This window comes from Pelobates fuscus, chromosome 2 (assembly GCF_036172605.1).
Source record: "Pelobates fuscus isolate aPelFus1 chromosome 2, aPelFus1.pri, whole genome shotgun sequence".
Classification (NCBI taxonomy): Eukaryota; Metazoa; Chordata; class Amphibia; order Anura; family Pelobatidae; genus Pelobates; species Pelobates fuscus.
This window is the reverse complement of record NC_086318.1, coordinates 165,996,888-166,010,043: the sequence shown is the minus strand read 5'-3', so window position 1 is coordinate 166,010,043 and position 13,156 is coordinate 165,996,888. Positions and strand designations below refer to the sequence as shown.

The following is a 13,156-nucleotide window of genomic DNA, read 5'->3' as shown; positions in this document are numbered from 1 at the left end:
TGGTTTTAATGATCAGTGTATGTAGAGATGCAATGTATTTTCTCTTGTATGTCCGCTTGAAATCAACTGTAAAGTTGTGTAACAGAATCTCAAATTAGAGGTAATCTTGCAAAATTAAGTATTTGGTAGTAATCATTGCCCTAGATAATTTACTGCGGGTTTTTTTTTTTGTTTTGTTTTTTTACATTTAAAGGTGCAAAGTGATTATATGAAATTGTACATTGAGTGTAGTCGTTATAATGCTTTAAGACCTATACATATGGTGTGAACACTGCTGTACATAGTATGCTTTACCTTCGTAGGCTTGGATGTCCAGGATTTACGTTACCTGAATTTCCACCAACGCCAGTGGAACAAGGGGCTTCAAAGTCCCTCTTCTTCCCTGATGAAGCCATTAACAAACACCCTAGATTTAGGTAAGTTTAAGAATTCTTTATGGACTTGAGCTTGCACAAAAAACTAAATTGGCTGTAGTCCAATGTATTTTATTTTTCTTTTTTTCCTCTTTTTCTCTCCAAAGTACTTTAACAAGAAATATTCGACACAGAAGAGGGGAAAAGGTGGCTATTAATGTACCAAGTAAGTATGTGGAGGAGGCAGAATAGGGCGAAGAAGAGTTAAATGTGTGAAATAGTCATTTGGGTTCGTGGGAGAGTGTGGTTATAGAAGTAATTAACTTTTGTAGAGGAGAGCTAAGCTGTATGAGCGCAGCATAAATTTATAGTGGAGAAAGTCAGATGCACAGGGAGACTTTCTCCAACCGCGTTCAGCAGTTCTGGAGCATATTTGGAGATATTGAGTCAGCTTGGTGTGCCATGGTTGTTGTTGGGGGGCACTTGCTGCGTTTAAATGTAGGAGGTGCCATGATGTCTAGTTGAGAGGAGAGGGTGGAATTGTAGAAGGAGGTTGCAGAGCTAGGACAGGTGAGGTTTAAGATAGGTAAAAGGAGAGATTGGAGATCAGTGGAGAAATGCTCTAGGTCAAGACATTGGAGGTTTCTGTGAGATTGATGTCCAGACGGTGGTGTCAATTGGGTCTTAGGTATGCCGATGTCAACAGATGGTAGTCAGAAGAAAGGAATATTGGTGAGATTAGAGGCGATGGAGAGATTGGTGAAGGTGAGATCAAGAGTGTTTCCCTCTGTATGGGTTACTAAATTGGACCATTGCATAAGGCCAAAGGAGGAGGTTAACAGAGAGCAGACGAGAGGCATCAGTGCAGTTGGGGTTGTTGATTGGTATATTGAAATCCCCAAGTATAAGGGATTTTATGCTGCGCTCATTCCTAACAAGAAATATTCGACACAGAAGAGGGGAAAAGGTGGCTATTAATGTACCAAGTAAGTATTGGCCATTATAAATTGTATTGTTTTGTTTCCTCTGCCTCTATTTTAATCTTCCCATTTTTTTTTTTTCCATTTTCACCATCTGCAGTTTTTAAAGATCGAAACACACCATCTCCATTTATTGAAAGATTTCATAATGATAGTGGAGATGATGCCAAAGCAGCTTTGCCAAATCATATATACATGGATGCAATGGGATTTGGCATGGGCAACTGCTGCCTTCAGGTAAGCTTTGCAAAATTAAGATGACTGATGTTTAAACATGTCCTTTCTTCCGAAGTTTTTGTAAAATAAATAAGTATTCTATATATTATCATTGCAACTGTTACAAGTTCACCTGTAATACTTAAATTGTATGTATTGAGATAAAAAAAAAAAAAAAAATTGGTTACTCCCTTGGAGGGAATGCCAGCCTGCCAACGTCAAGGCAGACCCCCCTAAGCGGGTCCTACACTGACCCTTCACCTTGCTTCCTTGAGCTTCTGGCAAAGATATCTCTAATGATACAGAGATGGGTATTTTTTATATACACCTCTATATACTTATTAACCCTTAATAGGGAACATATGGGATGGGTGGCAGCATTGTAACAAAGCTGTGTAATACAAAAAGAGCAGTCCTGCGCTCACTACCATCGCTCCTGGGCGGCAGCAACGACCACAGTACACATCAGACCCAATATATAGTAAAAACCAAAGGGAAAAAAGTTACCTGCACTCTATCCTTAATCCCTATGTATATTTAGACAAATGGAGGGTGGATATAAAAAAATACCCCTCTCTGTCTCAGTGGAGATATCTTTGCCAGAAGCTCAAGGAAGCAAGGTGAAGAGTCAGTGTGGAACCCGCTTAGGGGGGTCTGCCTTGACGTTGGCAGGTGGGCATTCCATCCAATGGCCATTGGAGTAACTAAATCACCTCCATATGTCTAAATATACATAGGGATTAAGGAGAGCGCGCAGGTAACTTTTTTTTTTTTTTTTCCTTTGGTTTTTACTATATATTGGGGCTGATGTGTACTGTGGTCGTTGGTGCCGCCCAGGAATGATGGGAGTGAGCGCAGGACTTATATTTTTGTATTTGCACAACTACCAATATTGATACCCACTGCTTCTCATTGCAATCCTCTTACAAAAAAATACAATCACAAATATATAATAATGGGGGTTGTTTGTTTTTACTGAACATTAAAATAGTGTATGTCTTTTGGCAGACTAGATGGGCCGGATGGTTCTTATCTGCCGTCACATTCTATATGTCTTTTATGTTTAACTTATGTTGATATTGTTTTGCCGATTTATATATTTATGCTTTTTGCATAGGGCTTCCTTGCTGTTGATTCTTTAAACTACATGTTTTTGGGTTTTTTTTTCATCTTATTTTCAATAGGTAACTTTTCAAGCATGCAGCATTTCTGAAGCCAGATATTTGTATGATCAACTAGCTACCATATGTCCTATTGTGGTAAGTGTTCCTGCTAATTAAGGCATTTACAGATGCAAATGTTGCTGTGATCTGCATTTGTTTTATAAGGCTATGTGTATAAGGAACATTGATGTTAATGGGGTTAGTGTGTGTTTTGGTTTTAGGGCTGAACAAAACCGGTTTTGAGCTAAAAAAAAAGGGGGGGGGGGGTGGGGTGGGGTTTGGGAGGCACGCTGCCAGTCAATTGTTTGGATTTTTTTTTTTTTTTAAATGTAAGATGGCAATCTGTGCCAAACTGCAGTGATGTCTGGCAGGTGTGTGTGTTTGCAAACTATTTACAATGAAAAAGCCAGTTCTGATACTTACACCGCTGGTGGCAAAGGGACATCCTGCACCAATACAAAAAAAATGTAAACAATTGTGGAGATTGCCACTTGCATGCATCTAATAATGCATTTTTCATTGGGAGTAAATCCAAAAAGAGCTTGCAAAAACTGCAGATCCTTTCTCCAACCACAGACTTCCAAATGCAGCTCATAGTTGCATTGTAAGCTAGATTGAAAAACTCAAGTCTATAACATTCAACCTTTAAAACCTATCCCTTTATGTTATTGATTAAAAAGAATGTGAAACAACCCCACAACTCTAGCAATTTACAGTTTGACGGGGGGGGCGGGGGGGGGAGGCAACCTTCCTTCACAATGGCAACCTGATTTCTCCTTGGATCAACATTATGTATACATTACATATTCTATCCTTGAATATTCATTTTTTTTTTTGCAGATCCCTGTATATATCAGTGTAGTGCAATCATATTCCCTCTGAAATTTATTTTTCTATCTCTACAATATCTTTCTTGAAAGTTGGTGCCCAAAATCGCACTAATTGGGGAGTATTATCACTGATTTGTAAAGAAGTAAAGAAGCAACATTTTGTATTTTGTTCACGTGAATAAATACGAATTATATTGTTGGTCAAAATGAATTATTAATTGAATATTATCCTTTAAAAGCCCTTCAGCTCACAGATGTTAAGCTCAAATTCCTTGGTTTCTAGATTGAACTTTTAAATCATTTTTAAAGGGTCACTATAGTCACTAGAACCACTACAGCCTAATGACAACCTTTTTCCTTATTTTTCTGATAAATTTATGTAAGTTGAAGTGTTTTTCTCAATGTTTTGCATGTTGTCTGTTTGAGTTAACAAATCTAAATTGTTCATGTTCTAGATGGCTTTAAGTGCTGCAGCACCATTTTACAGAGGATATGTGTCTGATAGAGACTGCCGCTGGGGTGTAATTTCTGCATCAGTTGATGATCGAACTAAAGAAGAAAGGGGGCTGAAGGTATGATTCAGGTGCCACGAGTGGTTAAATTAAAATTAGTAGAAGTAAAATAAAGTATTTGGTGCAATATAAATGCCAGTCATAACAAGGAATAGTTAGGGTCCCTGATTAACCCCTTAAGGACCAAACTTCTGGAATAAAAGGGAATCATGACGTGTCAGGCACGTCATGTGTCCTTAAGGGGTTAAAGCAGTTACTTTTGCCAATGTTTTCTTGAAGGATATCATACTTCTGTGAATAGGCTTGCATTTTATCTAAATCTGGCAAGTTGTTTACCAAACTGTTACATTCTCACACGGTATTAATTACTCAATGGTAGATGTATTCCCAATAACAACAAGCATGATTGTTTTTTTGTTTAGTGTTTTTATGTACATGTAACAATTTTCAAAACCTGCAGTTACTTGATCTTGACTATCACCCACTTCTCCATGTAATATCAGTCATTGTAGAAGTGTGTGATGAGGATGGTATATTGACCATGGTGTCTTCTGTCTTTGCAGCCTCTGAACAATAATAAATATCAAATAAGTAAATCTCGTTATGATTCCATAGACAGTTATTTGTCTAAATGTGGAGAAAAATACAATGATATTGACTTGACAATAGACAAAGAGATCTATAGTCAATTAACAAGTGAAGGTAAGTTGTTGTTTTTTTTTTTTTTTCTTGATTTATTTTTCATAAATGTAAAGTGAACAAAATTTAAAACAAAGTAGGATAAATACAAAAGGTTTTCTTAGAACTTGGTACACCACCGATTTAGTACTGTTGGCATTGGTAGTAATGGCGACATCGGACCAATAGAATAACAAATATGCAAGACGTATAATTAATCTGAAACTTTGACCATTCCATGAGATTGTATGATATTTAGCTTTGTTTTCCAGTATGTGAAAATGTATGTACGATAAAGTAAGACTGTTAACGTTTAGCGTATTTGTAGTAGTAAGCCATGAATTGCAGAAATTACAGCAATGCACAGTTCAGTAATGCTTCATATAAAGATAAGGGGGAAAATCACATCTATCTAATGAAGGTGACAGTATGCTTGTGGACATGTAATAGTTTAGAGATCAATATGTCAACAGCTGACAAGGCAGCCTCACTATCAGAACCCTAAAAAAAAGTGTGTGTGAGGAAAAAAGGAAAGAGCTGATTTGGAAGATAAATTTCTCCTTTGTCTAGAATATAAAGCAACATCACCGCTTGAGGTGCATATCAAACAGAAGGATAAAAGAGAAAGCAGAAATAGTATAGCCAAGAAAAGTACTGTTTTTTTCCACGTATGGAACTTATTTTTTCTAAAAAAATTTAGTCTAAAATTGGGTGTCGTCTTATACACTGAATGTCACTGCACGGGTTAAAATAAACACTTGTGTGCAGGGCCCGACAGCCAACCAAGCTAGTTGCATGTGGCTGGAGCTCCTTTAAAAAAAAAAAAAAAAGCTAATTATTAAGCCAAATACTTACGGTACTTAGCGCAATTTGGGCACAAAACTTGGCTACCAGCTGACAGAACACTCCGCTTACTGTTGGGTTCGCTACTGCCAGCTTCCTGCGGGCATAGGCTGTGTTGTACTCGTCTGCGACCTTTTTGACATACTTTAAGCAGAGGAGGCCCTTCTCCTTGAATTTGAATACTTGTGTAAGATGTTGGGAGATCTTGCGCAACCGCATGCTTTCTCGCATTACTCTGGACCACGCCAAGACCTTACAGCTCTGCACTACAGATAGACGCAGGGGTACCGTGGGCGGTGGGCAAAGTTGCCGCCAACAGCAAGATGGCAGTCCAGGGAACCAGTGGCCAGACTGGTGGGGACTTAAGTACTATAGATGTTAAAAATATGTTTCTTAATTTTGGGCTCAAAAATAGGGGTCGTCTTATACATGTATTTGAACAGGATGGAGGGGGGGGGCCGATGACAAGGGAAATGGCTCAAACTTAATAGAATATGCTACGCAGTAAAACCAGGTAGCAACTTAAATTTTAATAACATGATATGGTATTTTAGCATATTTTTCTTATTCATCTGTAAATGTCCCTGCTACCGGAATCAGGCCTGCATGTTCTTAATTATATTGAGTGGATTACTGGGAAGCTGTATATAATAGTACTGGTATGAAATTAGTGATGTTGGTTTACAAATTTTAGTAGACCTAAATAGTTTAACTGCCTTTATAGGTATGTTTCTTTACACAAGACGAGCAAGAGGTGTGTGTGTGTGTGTGTGTATATATATATATATGTGTGTGTGTGTGTGTGTGTGTTTATGTATATATGTGTGTAATTGTAAAAAATAAAATAAGAGCAGTTATTGTTTTGATGATCTCTAATATAAAGTATGCAGGTAGGTTACAGTGTTTACACCTCTAGCATTCATATATCTTTCTGCTGTTAGGAATTGTTGATACAACAACGCTGAGCATCCAATGTCTGTTAAAATGAATTCTGTTGAACTAGCTGAAGGTTTTGTTTGTGTTCTGCAGTATATATTTGTACTCTTATTTTGCAAATGGCATACTGCCCTTTGGGATTTAAAAGTGGTAGAGGTGCACAATGTTGCCCAGATATTTTAATATATGCATTGGGCTATTCACAATGCTATATTTTTATGTTTTGCTTGCATGTCAAAGCACTGTTAATACCACAATATAGAAACAAAAATATATTTTTAGTACAAAATGTATATTGAATTGGTCTAATACACTCTCATAAGTAAACAAACCCTTGATCTACTGGTGGGGCGTCGGGAGACTGAGGGAGCTATATGGCTAGGAATACAGATTTGTATTCCTAGTACTATTATATCCATTAATACAAAAAAGGCACGTGTGGGGAGATGGTTTGATTTGCTTTCATTAGTGTAATGCTTGTAATCAAGAGACAGGATAGTTTACAATAGTTCCATAACATGTGTAAGCCTTAGCTATGTTGTGAACCCCAATTGTTCTCTCTTGGTACAGGAATTGATCATCTATTAGCCCAACACATTGCACATCTTTTTATTAGAGACCCACTGACTTTATTTGAGGAAAAAATACACCTGGATGATGTCAATGAATCAGACCATTTTGAGGTAAGGTGTGTGTGTGTGTGTTTGTGTGTGTGTGTGTGTGTGTGTGTGTATGTATAGAGAATGACATTGCTTTAAATATCCAATTGTCCGTACTGTGAATCAGTGTTGCTAATTATGCACCCCTGTATAGTCAGTCTTTTAATTTTACAGTAAACAAACCCAACCAGATATCTTCAAATATAAATGTTGCACAGTTTGGTTAAAAAAACAAAAACCTGGAAACTTATTTTTTATTCTCCATTTTACAGAACATTCAGTCAACAAACTGGCAGACCATGAGATTTAAGCCTCCCCCACCAAATTCTGATATAGGCTGGAGAGTGGAATTCCGCCCAATGGAGGTATACAAATGATCGTTTAAAAAAAAAAAAAACAGTTGAATAATATTAACGTGTGAGCCCCAATAACAAAAGGCACAAATTAGACAAGCTGTAAAGTAAATGTAATAACTTGAATATGGTCTTTGTACCTTATGTAGTTGTAACCCATTTTGAAATTACCTCTGGCATTAAGAGCTTTTACAAGGATAACGTTGGGGGGAATTTTCAAAAATAAATAGTATGTTTACTTGAATAAAATATTTATTTTTCTCTCAATGAGTTGGAATATTGTGCCAGTAGATGAATATTTAAAGCAATACTTAAAGTATTGGCGCCCATGTGGAACCTCATAATGCAGGTTTTATATTCTAGAAGTTCTATGGTTTTTGACCATACCTTATAGAAATTTACTGATTTCCTTTTTGGTGTGAAATTGCCATTTTTATTTGCTGGTGCTTGATATTTGAAGCAAATAGAGTAGTAGGTGTGAAAAAGATATAAAATAAATAAATACCACCTAGGTATCAACGCTAGGACAATGGCCAGATGAATCTATAGGGAAGAACAAACTGGAAATAGTGTAATCACATAACAAATATGTACACACTCAACGATAATGCTAAAAACTCACAAGTTGAGAATATTCTGGCTTATCATCCTTCCATATTGGGGTGATAGATATGTTTTCCAATTGGCTAGAGGTCTTTTTGTACGTAAAAAGAACAGAAAAAATGCAGATGGTAATATTCACAATAGATTTATTAAAAATGCACTTACAAGATAGATAAAATACAGCATCTCTCCATAATATATGGATCCCTAGATACCACTTAATTGATGGGTGAAGCTTCAGAATGGACACTAATCTTAGAGATGATAGAACCTCTCAAAGAAGTATATAACTCAAATAAAAACAAAATCAGAACAGGTATACACAGTCCTTGAAGGGTGTATATGTGACGCGTTTCGTCTTCTAGACTTCCTCAGGAATGGTGGTCTCTGCTTGATATTTCGCAACAAGTTGCCTAAATGCATTTTCTTATTGTAGCATGTTTATTTCTGTCATGTGCAGTTGTTACGTTTTCTTATTTTATTTTTTTTTCTCTCTAGGTCCAGTTAACAGATTTTGAAAACTCTGCTTATGTTGTGTTTGTAGTTTTGCTGACAAGAGTTATTCTTTCCTATAAGTTGGATTTTCTCATCCCCTTGTCAAAGGTAAATGCAGTCAATATAATGGAATGTCTGTGGTCTTCAATAAAAATATTGGCAGAAAATATCTATCCATTTACAAATAGGTGAAGAGCGGAAATGTGTGGTTTAGTTTTTCTTCCAGTGGTTTTCAAGTTGCCAATTGATATTACACATTGCAAAGTCCTACAAATATTGCTTTATAGTCTTAATATTAGGAGATAGCTGTGTAATCTAGGTTTATAGTCCACATATTCGGTTTTAATTTGACTGTAAAAATGTTTTTAATGACTAATTTTTACAGGTGGATGATAATATGAAGGAGGCCCAGAAAAGAGATGCAGTGCGACAGGGAATGTTCTACTTTAAAAAAGATATATGTAAAGGTAACTCGCTTTATAGTTAAAAATGACTGGGCATAATCTTATGTATAAACCAATGATTCAAATATTGTGCTCATTAACTCTCAACTGCACACTCAAAAGCAGATTTTAATTATATAGACGCAATGCAAGGTTGTGGGTTTTGGCGGTGTTTCACAGGTTTTAAGTGTCTTATATTGGAGTTTAATTGTTTTATACATTATGAATCTGTGATTCCATATTGTCTATATTTGATGTTTGCAGTGTTTTATCTTGTTTTTTAAACTACAATCTTAGATATTTTCAGATCTCAAATCCCTGCGCATGCCACGCTATAAATTTTATTTTGTTGATTTAACAAATATGTAACTTCTTCTCAATGAACACGGATTATTATTTATTAATTTTTTAAAAACCATTTAGTAGTTGTACCCCTACAGAAAACGTGCATGTATTCCTTTGGCATGATTTATCTGTAAGTACATGAAAAACCTATTTGCAAAACATGCAATCTTTGCAAACCTTTCTCATTGGGAAGCCTCTGTGCTGTATGGCCGCATGCTATTTCCACTTTTCTATGCTTTTGTATGAGTTGCAGTATAGATTAAGAACAGGAAAGGCAGGCACTTGGTAGCCCAGCACACCATCTGCTGACAGGAAAAAAAACTCCCAGACTGTCGTCTAATAGACTGTCTTCTTATTTTTATTGAATTCAGCACTTTTTTTTTTTTTTTTTATATAGGCTGTGACTTCAGATATACGTAAAACACTTTATCAAGCTTAAGTGTTTTGTTTTTGTAAGAGAAATTCCTAAAAAAAAAAAAAAAAAATGTTTATGTAAATATTTTTCTCAATATGTGTATGACATCTGTGGTAATGTAGGAGAATGCTGTGTTTAGTGTAATAGTTTTGATATGCCTTGTAAAATGTAAATTTGTTTGATAGCGGGAAATCCTGTAGTTGATGGTTGTTGTACAGCATATAATGGCACAGAAACTGACCCAGAAGAATATACCCTAATGAGCATTGATACAATCATCAATGGAAAGGTGAATACTCACATATTCATGTTTACCCTATCTATCTTTATGGAATACAGCTATGAGTTCTCATTATTTTTATGTTTATTCCTAAAGGAAGGTGTATTTCCAGGGTTAATTCCAATCTTAAACTCTTATCTTGAAAACATGGAAGTGGATGTGGATACCCGCTGTACAATCTTAAACTATCTTAAGCTTATTAAGAAAAGGGCTTCCGGTATGTATGCAGTGTTATGTTTTTACGAAACATTCATAGTTAAATGTAATTCCTTTGAACTTTATTCAGCGTTGGTTGCGGTTTTGTGCTATGCTATAAGCCAATTATCATTGGCAAAGTCCTTTATTAAATGTTCAAAATTCCAACGTTTTACTCTGTAAACAAAGAATAAAAATATGGCTTTGGTGCCATAGGGTATAATGACAATTCAAAGCTTAAAAATAGGCCACACTGTGGCCAGTCCCACACCATTTCCCTCTCTGCTGGTCTAGAGTAAAATTTATAATTCGTATTTATAGTGCCTTATAAATATTTTGTATATTTTGTTTTCCAATAACATTGCTTTAATTTTTTTTTACATTTTAATTTTAATTAGGTGAGTTGATGACTGCAGCTAGGTGGATGAGAGAATTTGTGTCAAACCACCCAGAATACAAGCAAGACAGTGTAATCACAGACAAAATAAACTATGACCTTATTGTGAAATGCAACCAAATTGCAAATGAAGAGGCAAACTGCCCAGAATTGCTTGGTTTTACAATCAATAAATTCAAGACAAGTGGAACTAAAAATGTATCTTCATGATGTGCAAAAGTACAGTAGACCACAAAAATGTAGTTTGTAAATGAAACTGCATTGTTTTGGTTTAATGACCAAACTCACACTGCGCTTACAATTTAAGCCAAAATGGCTTCATGCAGTGATTTCTTCTTAAAAAGTAACATATTCCTATTGTCAAAGCTTATACGATGTATATGTAAATAGTAAAATATTTTTATGACTAACCTTGTATCTAGAAAGAAAGAAAAAAATCATTACTGTGAAGTAAACTTTTTATGTATGCTCTTGGGGGTAAATGTTTGGTTTTTTTCTTTCAGTGTGGTACCAGTTTGTGTATTTTTAGCCCTTTTTATTTCATTAATTTGTATCTTTACTAATGAATGTAATACGCAAGCATTGTACAATACCTAATGCCTCAACTACGAATATACTTGATTATTTTATTTTGTAATTTTTAATTTTGTATGCGCACACAAGTTATCTTGCTAGTTTCTTGGCAAAGAAAGAGTGTCACTTATTTATATAATCCCCAAAATTAAGCAGTGAGCTGAAAGACCTAATTGCTGAAGTAAGCGTTTATGCCCATTGGTGCACTGGTATTGCCGAAGGGAAGCTGGATCTGAATTCCATTTGTTTTCACAGCATTTTATTCTCACAATTTAGTTTAGACACGTTCTGCCTGTTGAAGGATAAAAACTGCTTAGCCCATCAAATCTTCAGAATTCCTGACTTTCAACAAACGTGGATTGTTAAACTGGCAGGTATTGGCATTGCTGTTGGGGTTCCAAAATTGTGTTTGTTTAAACACACTAAAGATTCTTTGGGAAACCTTACTTGGCCTTACATTGTTCTCTTTCAGAATGAAATTTAATGAACTATAGTTTGTCCACTGTGTAAATATTGTCTGCAGTAATGCTCCTTCCTTTTTGTGATATGGAAATTTGTATGCTGATTAGGTTCAAGTAACACTCAAAAGTGCTTAAGAGCTGTATATATCTTGACTCTAGGTTTCAGGTGTATGTGATGCGAAAAGTATATTTTTATCAATGCCCTGCACGGTCTTTGGGAAAGGCATGTTTCCTTGTTGCAAGGTTTGCTATACAAATTTACATAGGATGTGTTTTTGAAAACCTGAAATAATGTAGTTAAGTCATACAACACTGTTTTAATATCTATGTACATTGAAAAAATTATAGCTGGTACCCTCTGTTGAAAGGAAAATAAAATTGAAATATATTTCAAACTGTTAAATTCTTTTAGACTTCTAATGCTTGGCTTTTGGTCTACAACTGTTTTAATAACAAGCATGTATTTAATTATCAAAGAGTGTTTTGGCCTAAGTACAGGCACAAGGTTTGGGGAAAAAAATACGTTGAAACCAGTGTTCATTTTGGTGGCAAATCTCAATTTAGTTTGTCTTTTGACTAAAATTAAATTTTTAGTTTTAGTTGTATTTTAGTCATCTGAATTGTTTTTAGTAGACTAAATTTTAAAATTTTAGTTGACTAGAATTGTTAGTCAACAAAATTAACATTGGTTGAAACCAGTTCTTTTCAAGGTATGAGTAAAGCAAATGTTTAAGTGGTAGACATTTAACGGTTCACCTTTGCTCTTTTGGTTTATTCATTTTTTTTATTTTTTTTTGAACACCACCAAGGCATTAATACAGGTTTCACTGTTATGGAGTCTCTCTCCGCCTGATTAAACACTTCCGTTTGAAACCTATTCCAGAGGTTGGCAACCTTGGGCACTCCAAATGTTGTGAAAGAAATCTCCCATAACGCATTTACAGCCATAAGCTTGGTATAGCATCGGAGGAGGTATAGTCCTCAAAATCTAGAGTGCTGTGTTGATTGTCAGATTATCTAAGGGACCCATTCTAATATTATGTAATGCATTTGCAATGTGAGCTATTACTAATCTTAAATTACAAACCCTTCCATCTAATGGTAACCTGTAGAAAATGCAGTTTCTGATATAGAAGGTTAAGAAGATGGCACATCAGAAGTGTATTGAACTTCTGAAGATAAAATACTTCTTTCAAGAAGCTTCTATTTTTAACTTTCCTTCTCCAATATTAGCAAAAAATAAGCCAAACCGAAAACTTCACATTACCTCACATATCCGTAATCATTCAGAAGAGTCCGTAGTATAACATTAACAGGAAGCCCCATCTGTCACTTGCCTGATTCCAACGTAGATGTCCCTCTGATCTAGTTCAGGCTCAGCCTCCACTCATCTCCCGCCAACAATTATAGCTGTCGTTCGCATACC

The 13,156-nt window shown here is 35.6% G+C and overlaps 1 protein-coding gene across 1 annotated transcript in view; it reads left to right on the top strand.

Annotated features, from left to right (window-relative positions):
* GCLC (glutamate-cysteine ligase catalytic subunit) overlaps positions 1–12,136 on the top strand; it is a 34,036-nt gene extending 21,900 nt beyond the window's left edge. Inside the window, exons 4-16 of the mRNA XM_063442929.1 lie at positions 303–416; positions 521–579; positions 1,434–1,570; positions 2,734–2,808; positions 3,998–4,114; positions 4,618–4,756; positions 7,082–7,194; positions 7,443–7,535; positions 8,625–8,729; positions 9,007–9,088; positions 10,010–10,113; positions 10,201–10,321; positions 10,698–12,136. Coding sequence (XP_063298999.1) covers positions 303–416; positions 521–579; positions 1,434–1,570; positions 2,734–2,808; positions 3,998–4,114; positions 4,618–4,756; positions 7,082–7,194; positions 7,443–7,535; positions 8,625–8,729; positions 9,007–9,088; positions 10,010–10,113; positions 10,201–10,321; positions 10,698–10,906 — 1,468 coding nt within the window. The 3' untranslated portion in view covers positions 10,907–12,136. The remainder of the gene's footprint in view (positions 1–302; positions 417–520; positions 580–1,433; positions 1,571–2,733; positions 2,809–3,997; positions 4,115–4,617; positions 4,757–7,081; positions 7,195–7,442; positions 7,536–8,624; positions 8,730–9,006; positions 9,089–10,009; positions 10,114–10,200; positions 10,322–10,697) is intronic.
* The last annotated feature ends 1,020 nt before the right edge of the window (positions 12,137–13,156 follow it).